Here is a 25060-nt window from a genome sequence, read left to right on the forward strand (position 1 = left end):
TAAGTACTTCCTTGAAGACTAGCTCATAAATTAGCCATAAACGCATTAATTCCACACCATACAGATTAATAAAAAAGGAAAATATTTTTGCATAGTTTTTTCTTTATTACATTAAGTCTTTCCTCCCCCAACTCCTGAATGGTACTTCTGGGGTCAGACATTTCTCAACATTTGTGGGTTTCCCAGGTACAAATTAGCTATATAACTAAATCACCTTTCAGAAAGTAACAATGGAAATTAAAGTAGCACTGACAAATTGTAGGTGTTCTTTTCTGTAGCTTGGTACAATCTCAAGATAAAACCATAATCATATTATTTCAATGCATGAGATAAGGTGATTAACTGAGCAAAAATATTCTCCATCAACAGCCTTTATTTCCATGTTTTTTCTTCACCGGGCCTCAGCTCTCTGTGCAGAAAGAAAAAAAAAGGTGGAGGCCAAAGTTAGGATAAATGTTGTGGGATAATTAACACACATTTAGAATTATTCTAGAATCCTTTGATTTGGAAAGTTATCCTGACTTTTTATTTGCAACTGTTGTCAGTTTTAAACCTTCCTATACTGGTAAGCTTTTTCTTTTCAATCCAAAGCATCAAAAGATTGAGTCCTTTGCTACCATTGTTATAAATAAACCTCTACTGAGTTAACAGATTGATTTAAAAAAAAATTTTTTTTTTTTACATAATGGGACTCCAAAGGAAAAAAATCTAACTCCTTCCAATACAAAAATCCATTGGTTTAGTGGAAAGACAAATAGAGGTGAAAGTGGAAAAGGTTTTTGCAGTGATGCTGAAATAGCCTGAAGTCACCAGGAACAGCAGAAAGAAAAGTGCTTGTGTAGCAGCTGCGTTAATTTTGTCATAAGCTGTTTTACCAAGAAAGGAGACAGCAGTTCCCAATATAAATGTTTAAAGATGCTGCATTAACTTTTAAAAAGTAGATAATTTTTAATGACAAATTCATACAATTTTTAAATGCTATGATAATTTTAAAGATGCTTACTATACAGAAAAGCTGAAAATGAAAATTCAGTGACTGTTTCTCATTGAAGTTTCAAGGACAAAATTACAGTTCCCACACTTCATGACTTAAGAATTTGACAGCAAATTGTTAAGTTTTATTTATTTACCTTTTTCCTGGGTAAATGATGTCCTTTTTCCTAGCAAAATGATTTCTGTTCACCTCCATATTAATGTGTTTACTTTATATTTTAATCTCAGGTAGAGCATCCTCCTTTTCAATTTTAGATACAAATCATACTTCCTATTACTGTAGTCTGCATTTATCCAGCTTTCACAGATGAATTAAAATCAATACTTCTGATTCACTGTTGCAATTGACCATTTTAAACCAATTATTTCGGCTAAAAGATCAAACACAGAGATCTACATATATTTTCTTTCATGGCTAAGAGCACAAAGATGGGCTTAGAGCTAAATATTCAGAGGGCATTAGGGATCTTAAATCCTTCACAAATGCTTGCTGAAATTTTGGTCATTTTTCCCTTTAATATTTTGATAGAATTCTTTTTCATATGTATGATTTTACCAACAAACAGAGAAGCGCTTTTTAAAGTCTATTTGTGAAAACAACCAAACATATTTTTAAAAGGCATGACAAAGCAGACCTCTTGTACAACAAGCTCTTGTTTCGGAAGGCTGACAGCCTCTCATCATTCCATCTGTCCAGATAGCATCCAACCACGAATCCCAAGGGAACAAGGATGTGAACCCAGTGGTCACGCACAGCTTGGGCAAAATTCACCATGGCTGCTAGAAAGAAAAAGCATAACAGTAAGAGTTGGTAATAAACCTGTACATGGAAGCTGGTGCATGCTTAGAACATTTAAGCACACTTGCTAGAATCCTATCCTGGGATCATACACATACAGGCCATTAAACACTTCCAACTAGACATGGATTTCATAGAATCAAAGAGGTTGGAAGAACCTCTGGAGATCACCTACTCCAATCCCCTCCCCTGCTAAGGAAGATTCCCTACAGCGGGTTGCACAGGAAGTCTTCAGATGGGTTGTATCTCCAGACAAGGAGATACCACAGTCTCCGAGGGCAGGCTGTTCCACTGCTCCGTCACCCTCACAGCAACAAAGTTCTTTTGCACATTTGTAGGGATCTTCCCGTGTTCCAGTTAGTGCTCATTGCCCTCTGTCCTATCGCTGAGCACCACTGAGAAGTGCCGGTCCCAACCATTTGACTCCCAGACTGCAGATATTTATAAACACAGACGGGATCCCCTCTCAGCCTGCTCTCAAATGCACATGCAAGTTTCTTAGAAACAGCTCTACACAACGCTCGGGTCTTAGAAATGGGATTTTATCCTAAAATGGGAGCGGAACATCTCTCTTAAGGCATTAATGGTTACATTTATGCGAGCTCGGATGACAGAAGGCAGACACAAGCCGCTTTCCTTCCCCTTCCCGCCTCCCGCCCCGCCCGAGCCGAGCTCTCAGGGCGCCCTCTGTGCCTACACTCACGGTACCGACCCTCGGCAAGGCGGCTGCCGGCGCGCCACGCACACGAAACGCTACCCCGGAACCTACCGGGACTCACAAACACCGCTCACTGCACCAGGCCCCGCACAGCGGCCACCCCAAGGGCAACGGGCGGCGCGAGCAACTTGGGAGAGCCCACGAGCGCGGGGGACCGAGGGAAGCCGCCTTCACCCCCCCGGGAATGGTGCCGTCCGTTCGCCTCTCCCCTTCCTCCTCCTTCTGCCCGCCCTGCGCAAGATGGCAGCGAGCGGCGCCGGTTCGGGCGGCCGTGGGCGCGCGTCGTGAGGCTGTAGGAGCAACTCGAGGCAGGTAGCGGCGGGGAGGGGGTACCGCTGTGCAGCGGCCCCTCCGTGGGAGACGAGCAGTAAAGGGCCTGTGCGGTGCTCGCCGCGCTCGTTCTTCTCCCCTTGGACCGGGGCCGAGCGGCGGGTCCCGGCCGGGAGCTGGAGCCTCTCTGCGGGGCCGGGCTGCCTTCGGGCTGCCGCAGGGTCTGGAGGGCCGCAGCTATCGCAGCGCGTGCTGCGCCGCCTCAGTGATTCGTTAACGTTCGTGTTTAATTTTAATAAATTTCTAATCCCTTTCTATTTGCAAAAGGCCCCAAGGATCAGGTGCTGCAATCTGAAACTTGTCGATAGGTATCCAGCTGCTGTAGTCAGTATCACGCATTGCTGTTATCATGTGTGTCCTCAGAAACGTTAACAGAGATAGCTCTACCTCTCAATTTCTTGTCTTTTTTTTCTTAAATAAATAGTTTTTTGTTTTGGATTACTCAGTAACACGTTGTCTTCCCCTGCTCAGATCTGTTCTTTAGGAAATAAGACACTTGGACAGCAGGATGACATCCATCATCAAGCTGACCACGCTCTCCGGAGTGCAGGAGGAGTCTGCCCTGTGTTACCTGCTGCAGGTGGATGAGTTTCGGTTTCTGTTGGACTGTGGCTGGGATGAGAACTTTTCTATGGATATTATTGATTCCCTAAAGAAGTAAGTACTTTGTGCACTCTAATCATGCTTTGTGTTTTCTGAAAGCTCTCAAAATAACTTCTTGACAGAGTTGGGATTCTCTGCAGAAGTTGGTTTTCAAATCGAGTCTGCTGATCTTGAAACACAAGGCAAGAGTTCAGATGTGCGTGTGTGTATATATATATATGTATATATGTTTGTATGTATACATGTTGATCTCTCCCAGAGGAGGGTCATGAAGGAGGAAGCTGGGCTTGTTCAGCCTGGAGAAAAGAAGGCTGTGGGGTGACCTCATTGCAGCCTGTCAGTACCTAAAGGGAGCCTACAAATAGGACGGGAATCAACTCTTTCAAAGGGGTGATAACTGCAGGACAAGGGGAAATGTTGAGGGAGGGAAGACTTAGGTTGGATGTCAGTGGGAAATTCTTTATAGAGAGAGTGATGAGGTGCTGGAACAGGCTGCCCAAAGAGGTTGTGGATGCCCCGTCCCTGGAGGTGTTCAAGGCCAGATTGGATGGGGCCCTGGGCAGCCTGGAGGCTGGTGGCCCTGCATGTAGCAGGGGGGATGGAGATTATTGTGTAGTAGCATCTAAGATGTTTTGGGTGTCTTACCTGAGAAGCATTTAAATTTAATCCCTGTTTTAATAATAGCTGTCAAGAATAATGTGCATGCTCCAGTCACTATGTAAGGGACCAAAAAGCTGAGTCCTTCTGCCCAACTTGTATTTTCACTTGTTGCATTTGTTTTAGGCCCTTATGTTTTTGAATTATGATAGCTAGTCTTTGGCCTGAGTTCTTAAGTTATACCACAGTTTTCAAGGAAAAGCAACTTGTGTTTTTATTTATATAAATTAATTTTTAAAATGAAGCTAAAACTCACCCTTATTTTTAACCCAAATGTATTTTGATTTGATTGGCCTTTGCATCCTGTTATTTGTACTTCCTCATTTGAAGAAAAGTTGTAATATATTTTAAGTTTTTTACATACATAAGCAGTGTCATGTTTGCTCTGAATATACCTTTGGTTCTTCAGTTAATGAACTTTCTGGTATCCAAATATATGCTGAAGTCTTTCTAATCAAGAACATAGTGCAAAACTTTTGGAAGTTCGTATGTCACCTGGTCCTTGAACTTACGTTTTCAGATCTCAGTTATTTAAGTTTTTATTTTACTTGAGATTGTTTGGAAAAAAAACATAACTTTTAATTAAGTTTTTAAAAACTTTATTCTAAACTGAAAAGACTTGAGTTCTCATGTTTGTTGTTCATACTGTGCAGTTGATCTCAAGACAGTCGTGGTAGGATGTCATACCATATACAACTCCCCACCATCTTCTGCTGTCCTTCTTTTGTAGGCATGTACACCAAGTTGATGCTGTTCTCCTTTCTCATCCTGACCCTCTACACCTTGGTGCTCTTCCATATGCAGTTGGAAAAATGGGATTGAACTGTGCCATTTATGCAACTATTCCTGTGTATAAAATGGGACAGATGTTTATGTATGATCTCTATCAGGTATCTTTTCCGTTCATGCCTTAATGCTCAACATCTTTGACAAGGTAGAGGGCTTGAATTTTTGAACATTCTGTGCTTCTTATTTGTTTTAGTCTCGCCATAATACTGAAGATTTCACACTCTTTACATTGGATGATGTAGATGCAGCATTTGATAAGATACAGCAGCTAAAGTTTTCTCAGATTGTCAACTTGAAAGGTAAAGTCCCATCAGCAAGTTTTGATAGCTTAGTGATTCTGTTCCCTTTCATTGGCAGTTCAGGTAACTTTTTAAAAGGAGTATGTTATTTGAATGTTGTGCATTTCCCAGGTGTCAGTCTACATCAGCCAAATGTCAGTAGAATTTCCATTTAATGAGGAGAAGGTTATGCCAAGGTTGATGGATTTTACTGGTTAGATAGGAAGGAGAGAGATGTTACTGATTTTCATACCTCATTTGACTTTTTTCCAAGTGATAGCTTTGGAGATTAGCTACTTATTTACCTATTATTTAGAGTAATAGGTTTTCATACATGTCATCTACCTAAAATATTGAAAGCTATCTAAGAGACCATTGTTTTTTGTAGGCAAAGGACACGGTCTGTCAATCACACCATTGCCTGCAGGTCACATGATAGGAGGCACGATTTGGAAGATTGTCAAAGATGGAGAGGAAGAAATTGTTTATGCAGTTGATTTCAACCACAAGAGGGAGATGTAAGTTCAATATAACTAACTATATTTCTCTGATGTGTCAAGTGTGTATAATTTGTGTGATAAATAAGTATGGAAGTAGCGGTGCCTTTCCAGATGTAAGAGAACCACTAATTTTACTTGGATTCATATCAGTGAATTTGAAACAAGCTGTAGCCCTGGGTTTCTTCATTCTGCTCAGATTTATTTTAGATTGAAGCAGGAAACATTCAGAAAGCGTTTGTATCATGCACTTGAAAAGCTTTTCTTGTTATTTTGAGGAGGGAAATAACACACAGCTTCTCCTTGTCATGTAGGAAACAGTTTTTACAAACTCTGTTTTCTGTTTCTCAGAATCTTACTTGACTTAGAAGGAACAGGAACTCTTAAAACAATGTGCTCAAATTCAACCTATCAAGATGGAATTTGCAGTATAAAGATAGAGTGTAGTTATTTTTAGGATGTTTTTGGGATACACAATATTTGCTTTCTGAAAAATATCCTAGAGGCTATAGAGCAAGTAGATGAATGTTGACTCTTAAAAATTACTGCGTGGCTTACTGGATGGTTGAGATTTAAGAAAGTTCATGGTTTTGAAATTCCTGGAAAATGTTAAAGAAAAATGTGTGGGTTTTTTCTACCTTAGCTGACAGAATATTTCTCATGTCCTGCCTTCCTCCCGTAAAATGCTTGTTTAGGAGAGGAAAAAAGGCAAGAAAATAAATATCAAAATAAGGTTTACTCGTTAGTGTTTGTTACTATGCTTTTTAATATGCATCTCACCCAATTTAAGCATAAAAACAGAATTGTAGAACGTTCAGAATGGAAATGGTCCCACATGGATCATGGAATCCAACCTCTGGCTCCACACTGGGCCACCCAGCATTCAAGCCCTACATCTGAGAGCTTGTCCAAATGCTCCTTGAACCCTGGCAGGCTTGGTGCTGTGACTACAGCCTTAGGGAGCCTATTTCTGGCTTAATTGAAGTTACGCTAAAGAGACTTTCAGGGAGTGAGGAAAAGAGGAAGGAAGTAAAGTGAACTAAATTGAACCTGTTTTTTCTAGTAATTATAAATATTTATACAGTTGATAATAAATATTTACTATATTAACCTCTTTGGAATTACTTGTTTAATCAGACTGACTCTTGGACACCTTCTTATTCTTGGCCTGAAGTATTTTCTTTAAGCAGCTCTTTGATTTGCTTATATGTGATACCCTGTTTTTTCCACTGTTGAAATATACATGGAAAACTGTATGTTCACTGTCTTATTTTTTCCTTGTAAAATAAAAATGCTGACAGTGAGTTCTGGCCTTTTTTCCCACAGCCATCTGAACGGTTGTTCATTGGAAATGCTGAGCAGGCCTTCATTGCTTATTACAGATTCATTTAATGCTACTTATGTACAACCCAGGAGGAAACAAAGGGATGAACAGCTACTAAGTACGTATTCTGTTTGGGGCTCAAGATAGCAGTAACAGTTTGATTTATTAGCCACTGTAAATTGTTGTTTTTTTTTTTTTTTTAAGAAGTTTACTAACATCTAAATTAAGAATCTATATTCAATTTTAACAACTTTTGAATTGCTTTTTCCTGATGGTACTAACCCTGTGGGGAAAATGTTTTCATAAAAACAATGACTTGCAGTCATGTCAAAGTCAAGTGTATGTGAAAATAGTGTATTTTACCCAGTAATGTTTGACTTGGGGGATTTTTAAATGACTTTCCTTAGCACATTCTTCTATTAATCTCCATTTTACTGATGTTTGAAAAAAAGTGATTGTAAAAATTAGTAATCAAGGTGGTGGGATCTTCAAAGCTCTAGATGTGGTTAAAAGTAGTTCTTTCTGTTTTAACTATTCTTAGCTAATGTTTTGGAGACATTACGAGGTGATGGAAATGTGTTGATAGCTGTGGATACAGCTGGCAGAGTTCTGGAACTTGCTCAACTTCTTGATCAGATCTGGAGAACGAAAGATGCAGGATTAGGAGTTTACTCTCTGGCGCTTTTGAATAACGTCAGCTACAATGTAGTGGAGTTCTCTAAATCACAGGTTTGTTTTCATTTTGATATGCAGTTGTGAGGGGGGTAGCAAGATTTGTATTCAAGAGCTTTTTTATTTCCCTTTAACAGTAAGAAGTGGCTGAAATCTGGGTGTTGTCCTTATTCTAGAGTGGGTGTTTTTCTCAAGCAAATATTCTTTTCAATCAAGTTACACAAAGTCCAGTCATGGCTGCTGCCGTGGTTCTTGATATTCATTTTATCACAAAACTTGTTAAAATAGTTTATAGCTCTTAAAAAGGTGGATTTAAATTACTCACTTGTGTTGTCTACCCTACATTATTTCTACACATATTGAGAAACTTCGTAATTGTGCGTATTTCATTCTTCTGCTTCCTGTCAGGTTATACATTTTTATATCGCTTGTATTACTATAGATAACTTTGTCTAAATATTATATTGTAGGTGGAATGGATGAGTGATAAATTGATGAGGTGCTTCGAAGACAAGAGAAACAATCCTTTCCAGTTCCGCCATCTCTCCTTATGTCATAGTCTGTCTGATTTGGCTCGAGTGCCTAGTCCAAAAGTTGTCCTTGCCAGCCAACCTGATTTAGAATGTGGGTTTTCGAGAGATCTTTTCATTCAGTGGTGCCAGGATTCCAAGAACTCCATAATTTTAACTTACCGTACCACACCTGGAACACTGGCACGATTCCTGATTGATAATCCTTCTGAAAAAGTTATAGATATTGAGGTAAAAATTGCCTGTATATCTTAAAGTTTTTGTGGTGGGCTACCTGGGGGAATATAAGTAAAATTGAATTTAGTTCTCTTTTTTTACCTGCTGAAAATGCTTTTAGTGGCAGAAGAAAATCTGAAATGAGTATGTTACATATATTATGTGTTAAGGATAAATTTGTATAAAACAAGTCTTAGTAGGAAGTGCAAAATATTTTTTGTTGCTGCAGTTGAATTAGGGTCTAATAAGGTGAGCATGAAGTTGCTTTTAAATATTTATCTTTACACAGTGTTTTTTTTTTTTTTGTCCTCACATTAAAAAAATCTCTGCATACAGTTTAGGTGCAGATCCAACTACGGATGGATTATTCTTTCTGGAAACTACTTCGGGTTTAGATTAGGGGAGAATCAAGTCAAATGAGTACAGTGTATCCTACCAGAGTAAGATAAGTGAAACTTATGAACTAAAAAAACACAATTATTTGTTAGTTATGCTGCCAGATTGTATTCAAATAGTATACCTGTGCCTACTTCACTCTGGTAAATAGTGGTAATTTCTGGGAGTTCTTTGCGATCCCAGTAATCATTTCAGTCCTGATGATGCAACTTGCTTTCAGTTTTAGGTTGGATTGGTTCAGTGTTACTAGAATTGAACATTATCATATGTGACCTGTAGTCTAATCAGTTCTGAAAAACAAACCAAAAAAAAATACCAAAACAAACCAAAAAAAAGAAACAAGGCTTAATGTTGTTTTGCCTGCTAACATGTAATTTTGCCAGGTACTTCTGTTCACGTTAGAGGCTCAAAGGTCAAAAAATAGCAGCTCACCTTAGAGTATTTGCATTTAGTTATTGAAGGGAGGTGTTTCCTCAAGGTATTTTAAGGAATTATTGTAAAATGAATTGATTTTAATACTTCAGAATTAATTTTATGTTCTTATGTAGTCTGTACTAATTGATTATGTTGTCATGATGTTGTCATGCTAAGGTGCCATGTGTTTATGTAAGTTGTTACATAAAGGACAAGATCATATTTGTCCTTGGTACTTAAGTATCAATATTATCTTACCAGCAGTGTGTAGGAGAAGTATTAACAGCAAGTCAGCTACTCACAGAAAGTCTAATTTTTACTTTATTTATAAGTTGAGAAGACGTGTCAAGTTGGAAGGAAAAGAACTTGAAGAATACCTAGAAAAGGAGAAACTAAAGAAAGAAGCAGCTAAGAAGTTAGAGCAGTCTAAAGAGTAAGTATGTTAGCTGTTGTGTTCTGCTGTTATTAGTTGAGATGCATGTTCAGCCTGATGTTTCAGCCATTTACAGGGGCAAGTGAAAGTAACAGTTTTGGTAGGTTTGTCTGAGTGCATCGAGGAGTCAGAATGGTTGTCTTTAGTCAGTGGTTGTCTTTAATCCATTGTTACTATAGACCTGTTTCATCTGAATTTTGTGAACATTTTCTCTTCAACTGTCCTTGCCCTTAGTCTTAACTGTTACTGTCCAGTCAGTGTGTTTTTGTAATACTAAACCTGATGAAAAAAGAAAAGAAAAGGCTATTACTCTTGGAATACCATTTCAGGGCAGATATTGATTCCAGTGATGAGAGTGATGCGGAAGAAGATATTGATCAGCCAACTGTGCATAAGACCAAACATGATTTGATGATGAAAGGTGAAGGTAGCCGGAAAGGAAGCTTCTTCAAACAGGCAAAGAAATCTTATCCAATGTTCCCAGCCCCTGAAGAAAGAATTAAATGGGATGAATATGGCGAGATTATCAAGTATGTGGGGAGAGCAGTGGTAATGCTTAGTAACGTGTAATAGCCATTAAATTGTTCAAAAATAGAAGTAATGAAAATAAAAATCAGGTTTGTCTCTTTTGCTATACTGTTGTATGTTGTTCCAAGCACAGTAAGTTTTAGTGGCTTCTGAAACATGATTCTAGCTGAGATTCACAGGAAGCTTATGATGGGATTGAGACTGCAAAGCATTGATCTTGGGCCTGAATTCACATTTGTTACAAAGCGATTCCAGTCCAGGTTTTTGTTTTGATTTTTGTTGCTGTTGTTTGCTTTCTTTTTTCTTTTTATGGGAGAAAAGATTAAAAACTTCTTTTGAATTTGGCATTTTCCTGCCTTATATTCCGCATAATTTTGAAAAATTTATAGAGCTTCATTAAGGGGTATCATTTAGCCTAGAAAAACCTGGCAATATTTGTCCTATTTTTATGATGAATACATAGTAGAAACCCTTAAATTAGTAGTATTCTGCAAGATATCAAAGTTCTTTTTTTTTTTTTTTAAGATACAAAGGTGACACTTTCCACTTGAGCTCTGTCCATATGTGGAATTATTTAAGGAAAACATGTTTAAATTGTTAACACTAAAAATTTTAAAATAACTCAGTATTTATGTCAGAACTGCTTGTTTCTATACTACGTAATGCTTTGGATTTACTATAAGACTATTAAAAGCAAAATGCTTTTCCTCCTTTAGACCAGAAGACTTTCTAGTTCCAGAACTTCAGGCAACAGAAGAAGAAAAAAGCAAATTAGAATCTGGTTTGACAAATGGAGAGGAGCCAATGGACCAGGATTTATCAGATGTTCCTACCAAGTGTATATCAGCAACAGAATCCATGGAAATTAAGTGAGTGGCTTTGTTCTTGTTTTCATAATTTCAGAGCCAAGAGAAGAAAAGAATAATTATTATATAATTATTTAGTTTTTTTTAACATTGTGAGACTGGATAGTGGCTCCCTGTATTTTTCCCACTGCACAAATGTCTTTTGCAGAAGGATCAATAAGAAATCTATGCCAGTCTAGTATCAGGCTATTAATAATGCACATATTTCACATTCTGTTTTGTTCTGCTTGTTACCTGTGTGACAAAAAAGAGATTATGGGTGCATTCCAGTACTGCACATCTCCTGAATGCATCCTCCAAAGTCTCAGCTGTTAGAGGATTATTTGGAGCTACACGTGTATATATGCTGATATTCTACAAATCTGTATTTTACTGATCTCTAATGTACCTTTTGCTGACATTTTACTATGATGTAGAAGAATTTTTTGTAATGTTTTCCATTTTTAAATTAAATCTCACAAAATATCTTTAAGATATATGGTTTTTGTTCTTTTGCATCTTGTTTTTTGTTCAAACTAGAGCCAGGGTTACATATATCGACTATGAAGGACGCTCAGATGGGGACTCAATTAAAAAAATCATTAACCAAATGAAACCAAGGCAACTAATCATTGTCCATGGGCCACCTGAAGCCAGCCAGGACCTTGCTGAATGTTGCCGAGCTTTTGGTGGAAAAGATATTAAAGTGTATATGCCAAAACTACATGAAACTGTAGATGCAACCAGTGAAACTCATATTTACCAGGTAAGGTGCTGGAATTTGTTACTTGTATGTACAAGTACTGAGAACTGTAGTAGAGCAGCTGTAGTGGCAGACTTTCTTATTTAACCCTCAATTTTTTGTTAGAAGAGATGCTAAACATTTCATATGTATACTTGACTTTGACATTAACAGCTGCTGTTATGTGTAAGCATTCTCCTATGCTCAAGTGAGTATTTCTCATAAGAAGTGTTTAAAACAAAACTTGAATGTGAGGTCAGTGTTCTTCAACCTGTAGTGCAGAAGGCCGTGTTTATGTCTCTGGAAGCATCAGTTTGTTTTACTCAAGTCTTAATAGCTTTGTTGTGTCTATATTTAAATTACTGCCATATGTGACCTGGAATTCAAGATTCTTTTTGAAATTTCAAGAGGAACCTTAAAGAGCAAAGGGAAAAAAAAAATCATATATTGGACTCTCTGTACCCAGTAGTTTAGAGGAAAGCATTTTGCATGCTGTTTAGACATCAGTTCTTTATTCCTTTTATCCTTTTACAATTAATCTAAAAGCATCACTAGAATTGTTGAAAGAAGTATTTTTGCTGCTTTCCAGAGAAAACTCTGTTAGCCTTGGAAGTAGAAAGTTCCTGTTACTCAAAATTACCTTGTTCTGGCATTCTTTAAGACAACAAACTTTTGTGGTTTTTTTTTTTTAGTATTGCTAGGGTGTAAGAAATGACAAATCTACGATTTTTCACAAAGTATTTATCTGAATAAAACTATAATAGCTCTATATTTCGTTTCAATTTTGTTGTTATTCATAAAGTTGAAATCAATCTTCATAAATTCAGGGATTCTTAATGTAATTTTTTTCTTTCTCATTGAAACAACTGAACAGATGGAGTACTCTGGAGACATTGAATTAGAAGATAATAGATGAGAGCTGGATATCAGAATCCTGATGTCTTTTGGTTGGATTGTGCTGCAGATAATTAGTTGCAATTTCATTTGTACAGTTGCAGCCTTGATTCCTCTATTGCGATAGTGCACCATCCCATGTGGATAGCAGTCTTTCAGGGTAGGGCTTATTTAATTAGTTCATGTCTTGGAATGTGTGAGGAATCAAAGTAATATTTTGATGACTTAAAGTCTGATATTGTCAACTTCCCCTTTCTCTATAAAATATATTTTTTTAAGAAGGTTGAAATTTGGAGCAGCTGTTTTGTAACCCAAATACATTTTTAGACATTTTCCTTAAATTTGATAAGGCCAATTGAAGAACCCCTTGGCCACAAAAAAAAAAGTTGCTTTAAAAGGCAATGATTATTCCTCCTGTGAGTCTGACTTGTTTTGCAGTCATACTGGTTCTTATTTTAATCAAGATTTTAAAAGATATAGTTCTCTTCCACTGTTTAAGTTGACTACTGAAATGAGATAATACAAAATATAATTTGTATTAGTGTGGGATGTCTCCAAAAGACTATGAACTAAACCTATGCAGAGAGAGTAGAAGAAAAACTGCTTTAAAAGCATGAAGTAAGAATCTGGTTGTTTGTTTTGTTTGGTTTTGTTTTTTTCTATCAAACCATGCTTTTATTTTTGTGCACCCCAGGTCAGGTTAAAAGATTCTCTTGTCAGCTCACTTCAGTTCTGTAAAGCCAAGGATGCTGAGTTGGCTTGGATAGATGGTGTCCTGGATATGCGGGTCTCGAAAGTGGATACTGGAGTTATTTTGGAAGAGGGAGAGCTAAGGGAAGATGAAGAGTTAGAGATGCAAGTGGATGTGCCTTCTTCAGACTCTAGTGTCATTGCACAACAAAAGGCCATGAAAAGTCTCTTTGGTGACGATGATAAGGAGATGTGTGAGGAGAGTGAAATCATCCCTACTTTGGAACCACTGCCACCTCATGAGGTACAGAAACTTTCCTGGATTAGACTACTTCTTTTTTTTTTGAGTTCTGTGTTCTAATGCTGTTACTATTGTTTCAGATTTCAAGCTTTTCAGCAAGCACTATCTATTGCATCCAATAATGGTGCCTCGCATGTGGTTATCATCTATTTGTGAATATTAGATCTTAGTGTTCCATATTTGTAATTAATACCTGTGGATTTTTAAATGAGTTGATATTTAGTCCTTCTTGGGTTCCATTATGTGTTGTTGATGCCATGGGAAATACCCTTATGTACTTAAGTAGACGTATGTCTTTGAAATTCGTGCATCTCTACTTCTGAGTGATCTGAAAGCTCATTAATTTTTTTCATGATATTATTCTTAAATGAAAATACTTGCATGTGTGAATAGGTAATTTCATTTGTTCAGTTAATGAAGTACTTCCTTATCCTAGAATTACTTAAGATACTATTGCAGAGTCTTGAATGTAATCTGTTCCAGGAGCTAGATAAACATAGATAAACAATTCAAAAGTCTCTTCAGATTCATGGCAACCATCACAGAACCAGGTACTGGTCAGTAATGCAGCTTACTGCAGCTCTGGCCCTGGCATAACTTGGCTCAAAAGAGTCTTCAATATGTGAGCGCGGAAAGAAGTCTTTTGCTTGATAGATGACTTCTAAGGCTTTCCATCCTGGAATTGTCTTGCTAATTTTCTCCTCTGTAGTCCTGTAGCCTATCCATAGGCCATGCAGTTGCCAACACAATAAGGAAAAGATCTTTGGAAAAATGAAAGGCGGTAAGTAGCAGGAATTTTAAAACTGTGTACATTGTTTAAAGGTTCCTGGACATCAGTCTGTGTTTATGAATGAGCCAAGACTATCTGACTTCAAGCAAGTTCTCTTACGAGAAGGAATTCAAGCTGAGTTTGTAGGAGGAGTGCTTGTGTGCAACAATATGGTGGCTGTTCGCAGGGTAGGTGATCTGTGTCTTAAAACTCTTTGCTAACTAATTTTCTAAATGAAAATTATGCTTCTTGTTAGTTTAAAGATACTAAATTGAAATATCATTTTGTTTCAGACTGAAACGGGGCGCATTGGATTGGAAGGCTGTCTCTGTCAGGACTTCTATAGGATAAGAGAACTTTTATATAAGCAATATGCTATTGTCTAAAAGAAGCACTTAAAGGTGTTTTCGCTTGAACTTCTGAATATGCAGAGGATTTCTCTCTGGACTTTTTGTAGTTTTCTAATTTATACAGGGGAAAAGTAATTCATAAAGAACAGTTAATTACCCTGAACATGTAAATAACGACCGTTGTTGCTCTTCATAAATCTGTTGGTATGTTCCATGTTCTTGACTTTCAAACTGTTATGACTTATCTCCCACATAATGTATCACAAATGAGTTTATGACCACGAACTGTTTCTCAGGAAGGATTGGCATTGACAAGTCACATTTTGATTTGTTAGATTCCCTGCCAAAGACTACGCAATAGATAAAAGTCATTCTTCTGTTCTCAAATAAGATCAGATAGGGAGTTTTGGTTTCTTTGTTTTCTCTTTTTTGTTAGTTTTTTGTTATTTCAACAAGTCTGATTTATAGAAGAGTCTTGAGTTGTCTTGTGTTTGTTTTTTTTTTTGTTTGTTTGTTTTTTTTTCCCTTTTTAAATGGGGTCTAGTTAAAATATATTTTTAACAGCCCACTTAAAGTTGTCTGTATGTTCCCCCAGTGCTAATCTGGCTGTATCTTAATGTTGTTGCTTGTCTCCTCTTACTGACTTGTTCCAGTACAGCACTTCATTATTCTATATGAAGTATTAATCTGCAGGATCAAAAAACTACTTTGAAAAGGTAAGTTAAGAAGACTGGTGAAGATCCTTAGGCAGCATAAAATCTAGCAGTTATGTGGTTCAGGGTAACTTCTGTACAAACTCATTGAATTTGTACCTTCTAGCTTTTGCGGAGTTGTGCCAACTATAAATTATTTTAAATTCTGATTTTTAATACCTTGGAAAACTAAAGCCTTTATTTACACACTGCTGTTTGTTCAGAATGCCATGAATCAAGTTCAGGATCCCTTATCTTGAAAGCTGAGTTCATGTGATCAATCTAATGCCTTCGTGCTGTGTTTCATAGTAGTTGCATGTTTTGACAGTGGGATTTATTCTAGCGGATGATGCTAGAAATTGACCTTTTTTTGATGAAGATGAGCAGTTCTTCTAATTTAGTTTCTCAGAAATGAATGTTTGCATACAAATAGCCTCTTGAGAGTTTATTTAATCCCATTTCCCCCCATCCACATATGCACCACCAATTTTGGTAATGAAAAGTTGCCTGCTTGTTTTTACATTCAACAGCAATGTAATATGCGCTCTCTGTCGAATGTTTAAATAAAATATTTGGGCGAAGTGGCAAAAAACCAGCCCTGTGGGCTATCAGTGAAAAGATAATTTGCCTTCTAATTTGTTCTTTGGCTAATAGTGTCTTATCTGATCTACGGAATATTTATTCTGTTTAAAATAGGAACTTGAAATTGAAGTCTTCCTTTCAAAAAGAAAAAAAGCAAACTACAAAATACCCAAGCTGCTAGAACTAGATGCTAAAAATGTAAAGCATTTGAAAGTGTTAAGTGAGAATGTACTTTGTTACATAAAACTTCCTGTCTAGGATTGACTAAACGCTGAACACTTCTTTGGCAACAGTATTGAAAAATGTTTCAAACTATATGGACAGTCAGAACTTCTCAGAAATGCGTTTTCTTTTTAGCTGTTTTCTAGTAGTGCAATGTAAATCTACATGATTTGCGATGCTTACTGTTAATACTATTGTATTACTATTGTTGATACTAATGAACTTTTATAAAGTGCATTACTTTGTACGTAATAATTTTGGCCTTAGAACTTTTAACCGGGGGTCTTGGGGTGGGCAGATGTCCCTTAAGACTGAAGGGGATACCATAATAAATAAATTTATCCCAGAACTGGATGGTGAGGTCTCACAAAAGCAGATGGGCAGAATCACCTCCCTTGACCTGCTGTCAGGATAAGGTTGGTCTTCTGGGCTGCAAGTGCACTTTGCTAGCTCATGTTGAGTCTTTCATCAATTGACATGCCCAAATCCTTCTCCTCAGAGCTATTCTCAAGCTATTCTCTGCCCAGCCTGTATTTGTGTTTGGGATTGCCCCAACCCAGATGCAGGACTGGCTGGGTCCACCTCTCAAGCCTGTCTAGGTCCCTCTGTATAGTATCACTTCTCTCTAGTGTGTCACTTGCACCACTCAGCTTGGTGTCGTTTGCGAAGTTGTCACCTACTGAGATGTTAAATAACAATGGTCCAAGCACTGGTCCCTGGGGAACGCTGAGCTGTTAACCACAACTCTCTGAGTGCAACCATCCAGCCAGTAGTCATCTTTTAAAAGATGGTGGGTTGGAAGATGAGTGCAAAGTCAAATCAGGTAAAGATATCCAGGGAACAGAATTTTAGATCTTAGATACCTAAAAACTGTATAAGAAATTGGTGGCATTTAAAGTTGGATTCATTTTGTAGATGCAACTCACTGTTGTGTATGCTTCATTACCTGTAAATACAGAACAGGAGAGTTAGTTATGTCAATGTGAGCAGTATTAGTCTTAAGGAATGAGTGCATGTATTATCTCTTCTTTTATAATACAGGTTTACTTAGAAAATCATCTTCCAAGAAGCTTGCTGGCAGGGTAGATTTCTCATCAAATGTTTAGTCCAAAAAATCTCCCTGCCTGCATTTTAAACAGTGTACGTTGTGAACTGTTGGTGTACATCACGCTGCTCTACCAGTATTAACATAAGCACAAAAGAGTGTGTTGTTTTGGATCTATCTAAATAACTGAAAATGTTTTACTGATTTAATTAATTCCTTGTCCTAAAGGATGTGCACATGTGTTTCTGGCAGAGAAATTCTGCTGAAGAGTGGTTGCACTTCAGTGGTAGGTGAACTATTTTCAGCTCTATAATGCTCACTGTGGAAAAGGAATATAAAAGTAATATTTAAACATTAATGACTTGACGAGTGTGTTTTCTTACACGTAGTGAAAATGTGAAAGTTTGATAAATATGGGAAGTATCAAGATATGGGAGAACTATATTGTTTCATGCAGTGCACTGCAGATTATATTCTCTTTGATAGGTTATAAAATTACCACTGTGATACAAAGTAAAATAAATTACAATGGTTTCTGAGTAGAATTTCCAATAAGCCATGTATCAGTTTTCCCTGAATGAAAAATCACTAGAAGCTCAAAATGCTATGAAGAAGCAAGTTTGGCATATGAGCTTTAGCAGGAATAACCTGCCTGTTGTTGCATAATCCTCTTAGGTGGTGCAAGCTGGATCTGTGGTTCAGCAGCTGAATGATAATGAGCTAGGCATCTGCCAAAAGGCATAGTCTGTAACTGCAATCTGGTGTTCACAAATTTTAGTAACGAGCAAATAATTGATTTCAGTATTATAAAATTTTCTTCCATGGTACTTGTTTTCAGTGTGGGTTTTCTGAAGTGCTGCAAACTTCTCTAAAAGGTGTTTCTGACAAACATTTCTGAAGAAATTTGGAAAGGTGGTAATTTAACAGCCAAACACTTTCTGTCCAACCCTGCATGAGATTGATGCCAGTTTCTTAAAACTGGCTTTGGAGATCAAGGGAAGCTTTCATCATTTGGTACTGGCTATGGTACCCTTGCTGGTATGGAAGACATAGTAAAACCTTTGTCAAATATTACCATCATAATGCTGCATTCCATGTCCAATGTAGAAAGAACTTTTTAAAAATATAATGAAAGCTATTTTTTCCCTCTATGGCCAGTAAGTACAGGAATCATTTGTATGTTAGTTAGAAATTGACAAAGACTTGAGCTTTCAAAACGCAGATATTAAGTGATGGCACTTGGAGCAGTCAGTTTCTTGAGTTGGTGGCTTCATCAGTGCCTTCCTAGAGTTAACTTGGTTGCCCTTTCTGCACGGAGCCTGGTTTAGCTCTACACCATAAAATTGTGACACAGACAGTGGTTTTCTTGTCTGCTTTACAGCTGTATAAATCTGAACAAGAGCCCTAGAATGAGCCAGCTTAAATCACTGGAAAATGAATTCCTGCTAATAAAAAATGATTAATGGCTTAGAAGTTGAAAGCCAATTTCTTATAAAAGTTTGTTTAAAATTGTGCTTTTATATAATGCTACTGCAGTTAATCTAATGTAGAGAAATTACTGCTTCCTTTCCTGATCTTTCTAGTTCAGTAGAAAGAGCAACTGGCCTCAGAAGTTCCTGGCCAAGAATCAGAGATAAAACCATAAAACCTCACTTTGTAGTCATTGCTTCCAAGTTGACTTTTTTTTTTTTTTTTTCTTTTAAATCCGTCTGGATAAGCTGTAAAGTGTTGTTGTCTCAGCTGTGACTTACCCCACAGTGTTTCTCAGAAATAATCATGAAGACAGGTAGGTAATCTCTTGTTATTAGCAGTAGTACTCAGTGCAGGAAAATTGTATGAAGGATTTTTGAAAGATTTTTTGAAAGAAATGGAATGCAGATAGACATCACTGGAATTCAGTAAATATCACCTGTTTCATTTTTGTCAGTAGTCCATGGTGGTCGAAACAGGCTTTTAAAGGTATGCTTTTTGATGACATAATATGAGGTGTTAAGGTTTAAAATAATAATAACAAAAAATAATTGTACCTGGCTAATTGGTCTGTTACCAGGTGCTTCAGGGTGTGAAACTGAGTGTTTTCATAAGATAGCCTCTCTCAAAAGATGGGAGTTAGTACATAAGACATTACTGCCCTCTGTTTTACAGTTTTACAGTTCTAGCTGTCCAAATCAATCCTGATGCAAATAATTATGTCTTCTCTTGTTTTCAAGGAACATGTTTAGCTGTCAGGGGAGGGTGAACCCAGAGCATGATGTGATCAAAACTTTGTAAATCATTGGCAGATGCTATGCAAGCCATAATTATGATCTGTCTCATAAAAATCATCGGGGACTCAGTTTTTGCCATGTTGCTGCTCCTGAAGAAGCTGCACAGCTGGCAGAGCATATTGCCCATCACCTTGCCAGACTTGGCGTTTGAAAGTGTGCCAGATTGCTTTGTGCTGTTATGCTAGCCATAGATCAGCAGTATGTGACAGAATGAGGATAGGAAGCATTTTATTTTTTGCCCTCTGTAGAATCACAAGAGTTAAAGTTGCATTTAAGGAGTTCAGTTTTTGAACCTACTAGGTACTTCCATTGTGTTGCCTCCAGGGTGTAGGTTAGCCAGATTAGCCCCTATGCTGCAGGAATGTATACAGTAATTTTGTTCTTGATGTATTCCAGTACAATTTCTACTAATATCAGTGTTTGGAGTTACTCTATATAGACAGCTTTTCATGTTTTATGTAATTTTCAGCTTCAGTATTTCTTTCATAATCTCCCTGATTTTACTAATGCACAATATTGCAAATGCAGTATAAAACTAGTCAACAGACTTTAAATCATTTGTGTATCTCTAAACCTCTTACGCTGATTAAAAGTGTTAAGGCTATTAGTATTTTTTTATGTAACCTGGTCTAAATTTAGTTTCTGTTACAGTCAAAAAACACTCTGATATTGCAAACCATGATCCTAATCTGCTTCCTGTGGAGTTGGTGGCAGCAATTTTTCAGCTGAGTTTTTGTGTTTTTGTCAGTTGATAACTTGAATAGATAATCTTTTGTGTTTATCACAGAAATTCATGACTTCTCATAGTTCTTATTTCTTTTCCAGAAGTGTGTGTGTGTGGGGGTGCTGTTGACATTTGTGTTAAATTCTTGTGTAGAGCAGATAAAAGGAAATAACTGAGCAAATAGAAATCACATATAGTCAATACCTTCCAAACTGAATATCTATAAAATAGAACAGAATAACAGCCTCATCCTGCAAAAATCCATCTGTTGGTTCATTCTGGGTAGCCTGTTCTTGTTTTAACACATTAATTGCTGCTGTATGGCTGTTTCAAAATGCTATTTGTATATTAATGACAATACTTCCTTCAGTATTGCGCATTGCCTTTGGTCAGTTGAGACCCATAATATTAGTTTTACATGTTCATTAATTTCACAAGTTCTGTTTCTATGATGGATTGCTATAGAAAGCCAGCTCACAAAAGGTAGTCTCATTGTGCCTTGGTAGTTGAGGTATTAGCACACACAGTGAAGGAAATCATCAGCTTTGTGTTCAAGGCAACCTTTGGGAAGATGAAATAGCTTGGCAGTACTTTTGCTGCTAATTGTAAATAAAAATGTATGTCTTTAAGTTGATACACAGAAACAGATGATTTACATGATTTTCTTTAACATAAAATTCAAGCTTTTCATATATGTGTGCATAATGTGAGAAACAGAGACAACACTGTGTGAGCGGTATGTACTGGAGTTAATAGTTGTATACCTAAGAGTACAGAGCTTGAGTGCTTCATACTTCTAGTAATCTTAGTCCTGCACTCGCGAGGCTATTCAGCCAATTGTTCTGTAGGAAAGGAATAACTTTCTAATTATTAGTTATTTCTTTGATCTGCAAATGGAATTTTCCTTTAGTTGTCAGAACATGTGCTTTAACAATTTTGAAATCATTCTGAAATAACTCTCCTAGCTAGGTGAGCAGCCTGAAGAGAATATCTTCTTGAGAATGGGGAGGGATATCTGCCTGAGTATTCTTGGTTTGGAAATAAGATATGGATGGAGTGAAGAAAGAGCCCTAGATTCTGTGGAATTTAAGGAGAAATGACCAAAACTAATGGCTTTCTCAAGGAGATGATATTTCGCTTTGCTTCAGAGGATTATGAATATCTTATCAACTATTGCCTATAAAATTACACATGGGCCTAAGATTTGATTGGGGAACCTAGACAGTTTTACTGACAGGTCTTTGAGTGTGTTTTGTTCAGTTTTGCGGTCGGAGAAGCTAGAATGATGCCTGATATTGATGAATGCTTAGAATACTGTAGGCAAATTGTGGATGTTCTTGGCAATTTATGCACCACTGCTTCCAATAACTGCATTGCTCAGTTGATGCTAACAACTACAAGTTACGAGACACTGTTTTCTCATCTGGTCAGGAACTTTTAATGCATGTGGCACTCCATTCACCGTCATTGGTCCAAACAATAGTCTGTAAAATTTTGAATATGCAAAGATATTTTTCATTAATTCTCGATAATAAAGTTTTGTCACTTAATAATTCATTAGATCAATCACATGCAATGTGATTATATGAGATCTGAAATTAAGGGAAATATTAATAGTTTAATTCCTAACTGTTGAAAAATCTTCCTTGTATTAAGTGACTTTTCTTGTGATTATTCACCTTTCTTGAAAATCTTTGAGCTTACTAAATTTGTTTCCAACAATACTAATATATACTTCTATAAGCCTTGATTTCTTGTTGCAAGTATTCTGCTTTACCTTCTATGTCTCTGAAGTGGCAGATACATGCAGGTCTCTGAACGGACTTAGAAAGTCTGCTATATACCTTTTTTTTTTTTTTTTTTTTGTACTAATGTAAAATCTCACTTCTATCAGCATTGCAGCCCATATCTTACTGCACAGAGCTTTGACTTCCTTCATGTGACTCATGAGAAATGCTGAAGTTCAATACTGGTTGTGTCATTTGGAAAAACGTCAAGTCAACTTCTCGGCTTTTACTCCCACATCTTTTGTCATTGCTTAGTAAATTCCTAGCCCTGCAGCAGGTAACTTATGACTCTGTGTGGACAGCTGAGAATTACCCAGCAAGGCATCTTTAACGTCTAGTATGGTAGGACTTGTCTGTGCTGACAGAATGGCGTGCTTCAGGGAAGACATGGGGGAAAGGATGAAACTGGTGGAAACAGGCAGATTTGTATTTAATTGTCTAATATTTCTGTGGAGTATGCCAAAGGATTACTTTCTGGATCATCAAATTCACACTACTTGTGATTTATGCTTTTAATACTCAGTCTGTCTCCTCAAACACAGGGCCTTTTCTTCATTTCTGTGTTGCATCTTTTCTCTTTAAATCTGCTTTAGTGCTTGGAGAGAATTATTTGCACACCTTTTATGTTAACATTTTGTTAGAATTCTGTCTGCATAAGGAAAAATGTATTAATTTCAGTTTAGTGAAGGCAGATGCACATGTCAGCATAATGAGCCTTAAAGATCTGTAAGGTGACAAGTGATTTCTACAGTGAAGTTATTTTTAGATTGCCAACTTTCAAGGTATGTTGATTTAATATTCCTGAAGCTTTGTTGTGATGAAGCTTTGCAATACTTATTGGTTTTCTAAAATGGTAGTTAAGTAAATATGTGAAACACTAACACAAGATAGATAGTTGCTGGTTGTAACAGTTCAAATGATTAGATCTTTACATCACTAGTTACCTATTGTGGAATTAATGTGGATCCATCAGCTAAAACTGCCATGCCGTAATGCAAAGTTTTCTTTTGAGTATTTGTTCAGGCTGTGATTTCATAGAACATGAAAAATAAAGCTTTTGATGTCTTTCCATATGTATGGGAATTGCTAAATCATGGCCTGAACCAATGATTGAGCACCTGGTGAAAGGACAAAGCCAGCCCTGGGAGCACAGGTGAAAGCAATGCATCTGTGTGACAGGATGGAGTGAAGCCTAGTTCCACCTCTCCCTAAACCTCATTTAAAAGGCTGTCTGCCTTTAGAGGGATCTCTTACCTGGAGATCCCTCCTTTTGGAGTACTCAGAGAGCCCTGATGCAAATCTTTCTTTCTTTAACTGGATTGTGACCATCTCTCTTTTTTGGGTAATTCGGAACTGGTTATCTGCCATCACCTTTCCCTACATCACATGTCCTGTGAGTTGCCTTTTGAAAGGACAATTCTGATACTCATTCCACATCCAGCTTGAAATAAAAGCTAATACAGCTGAAGTTAGTGAACACCTGTCATATGACAGCAGCTCATTTCTTTCTATGCTGTGTCTGGTTGTGATGTCCTGTCTGTCGTGTCCTTCTGCCCAGATTCAGGCTTCTTTTCTGCCTCTGCACTGTGGTATGCAGTGCTGTTATGTAAAGCGTCTGCTTTCAGGCTTGGGTGCCAGAGGCTGGAGCTTGGAGGCCTCACTGGAACATGAGTGATGTATGGTCATAAAGAAGTTGCTTTGGAAAAGCAACATGTGTGTGAGTTTCTTCGACCAGAATAAAGTCTCTTTTCTAAGAAGTTCATAATTTGAACCAATGGTATTTTTGTGTTAGGATAAACTGTCCTCACAATCTTCAGGTAGCTTAAACTTTCATTTCTGGTAATTCACTCAAAGGGTAATCGTTATTTCTCCTTTTTAACTCAATTTCATACAGATACTTGGAACTTTTTTGTTGAAAATGCTAAGCAGGTCATAGCTGATGCCTTTGAGTAAGAATAGGAGCTGTGAGGCACTGCAAACACACTATTAGAGGAAGGCACTGTATACCGGAGGAGGTACTCCTGAGGGACACTGGCCATGGGCACTCCAGTGGGGTGGAGACTTAAAGATGCAGAGGGGCTATGGAAAACCAGTAGTGAGGGACAAGCAGGGAGTAAAGGTACTATCGTGACATCCTGACCAGCCGCACTGCCCTTCTCGTGCGGAGAGCTGGGCCACTGCCAGCTGTGGATGTAGGAAACTAGAAGCGGGGAAAACAGCTGTTTGTGTGTGTTGGTTCTTTCATTTCATTTTTCTCAGTAATCACATCAGAAGTTAACTGGCAATATATCAGAGAACCTCTCCAGGTCAGTGTCACCTCAATTCTGGGTGGACACGGCCCTGCAGGCCTACTGACCACTCGGTGGTAGAGTGCAGCCTTGTCAGTGTCTGAAACAGTGTCCGCAATTTGCGGTTAGTAGCATTACAGCCCTCATCATACGGTGTATTTGCTATGCAACCTTCAAGAGTATATGCAGTGTGTGATTCATTTATTTATTTATTTATTTCTTCTGCAGAGAAGGAAATAGGAACATGAGATTTTTTTGAACCAAATGGCAGTTAATGCAGTCGTGTTGCATGAGCTGTGGTTAGGCAGGCATGAGCCAGCTAGCATCGAGTGACTTGTCATTTAAGAACAGAGACTAACAAAAAATGTGAGCTGCAACCATATGCAGAACAAGCACCTTTCCTGTGAGGTCCCTTCCAACCCAAACCATTCTAAGATTCTGTGTCAGGTGTGACTGCTGTTTGCTCTTGTTGAGCTGTGCATGGCAGTGCAGTGTGCGCTCTGGTGGAGGCATACAGACATTCTGGCTGCAGTTAGGGCAAAGAGATGGAACTGGGGAGCAAACACCCCCAAGATCTGTAGGTAACAGTGTTCGTGATAGAGTTAGAGGTCTATCTCTATCTATCTATCTATATATCTATATCTATCTATATATCTATCTATCTATATATCTATCCCTCTAGTTA

The 25060-nt window shown here is 37.7% G+C and overlaps 2 protein-coding genes across 6 annotated transcripts; one reads left to right on the forward strand and one right to left on the reverse strand.

Moving 5' to 3' along the window:
• Window positions 1-82: 82 nt before the first annotated feature.
• On the reverse strand, window positions 83-2669 carry NDUFB1 (NADH:ubiquinone oxidoreductase subunit B1). Of its 4 annotated transcripts, none has more exons than XM_042868242.1 (3): window positions 2562-2669; window positions 1629-1773; window positions 83-409 (listed from the first exon to the last, which is right to left on the reverse strand). In XM_042868242.1, the coding sequence occupies exons 2-3, from the start codon at window positions 1766-1768 to the stop codon at window positions 373-375; spliced, it is 177 nt and encodes a 58-aa protein (XP_042724176.1). In that variant the 5' UTR covers window positions 1769-1773; window positions 2562-2669; the 3' UTR covers window positions 83-372. The 4 variants fall into 4 exon arrangements, with proteins under 4 accessions (XP_042724176.1, XP_042724257.1, XP_042724337.1 ...); XM_042868323.1 differs by having other exon boundaries at window positions 1629-1770; window positions 2562-2665; XM_042868403.1 differs by having other exon boundaries at window positions 2505-2604.
• A 71-nt stretch (window positions 2670-2740) lies between these two features.
• CPSF2 (cleavage and polyadenylation specific factor 2) lies at window positions 2741-16208 on the forward strand. Of its 2 annotated transcripts, none has more exons than XM_042867585.1 (15): window positions 2741-2818; window positions 3312-3497; window positions 4831-4990; window positions 5083-5188; window positions 5556-5685; window positions 6991-7106; window positions 7530-7717; window positions 8131-8421; window positions 9549-9649; window positions 9979-10179; window positions 10894-11046; window positions 11563-11788; window positions 13353-13652; window positions 14472-14606; window positions 14712-16208. In XM_042867585.1, the coding sequence occupies exons 2-15, from the start codon at window positions 3349-3351 to the stop codon at window positions 14802-14804; spliced, it is 2349 nt and encodes a 782-aa protein (XP_042723519.1). In that variant the 5' UTR covers window positions 2741-2818; window positions 3312-3348; the 3' UTR covers window positions 14805-16208. The 2 variants fall into 2 exon arrangements, with proteins under 2 accessions (XP_042723519.1, XP_042723597.1); XM_042867663.1 differs by having other exon boundaries at window positions 2768-2822.
• The last annotated feature ends 8852 nt before the right edge of the window (window positions 16209-25060 follow it).

The sequence above is a fragment of the Lagopus leucura genome, unplaced genomic scaffold (assembly GCF_019238085.1).
Source record: "Lagopus leucura isolate 7727_CA_CO unplaced genomic scaffold, USGS_WTPT01 Super-Scaffold_1, whole genome shotgun sequence".
Lineage (NCBI taxonomy): Eukaryota > Metazoa > Chordata > Aves > Galliformes > Phasianidae > Lagopus > Lagopus leucura.

Bases quoted from the DNA above. Each gene is read 5' to 3' on its own strand.
- NDUFB1 (XM_042868242.1), bottom strand. From the start codon at position 1,768: ATGGTGAATTTTGCCCAAGCTGTGCGTGACCACTGGGTTCACATCCTT. The intron at 410-1,628 runs GTCTGCTTTGTC...CTTTCTGCACAG, and splicing joins AAGAGCTTGTTGTACAAGAG to AGAGCTGAGGCCCGGTGAAG.
- CPSF2 (XM_042867585.1), top strand. From the start codon at position 3,349: ATGACATCCATCATCAAGCTGACCACGCTCTCCGGAGTGCAGGAGGAG. The intron at 4,991-5,082 runs GTATCTTTTCCG...TATTTGTTTTAG, and splicing joins TTATGTATGATCTCTATCAG to TCTCGCCATAATACTGAAGA. The intron at 11,789-13,352 runs GTAAGGTGCTGG...TGTGCACCCCAG, and splicing joins GTGAAACTCATATTTACCAG to GTCAGGTTAAAAGATTCTCT.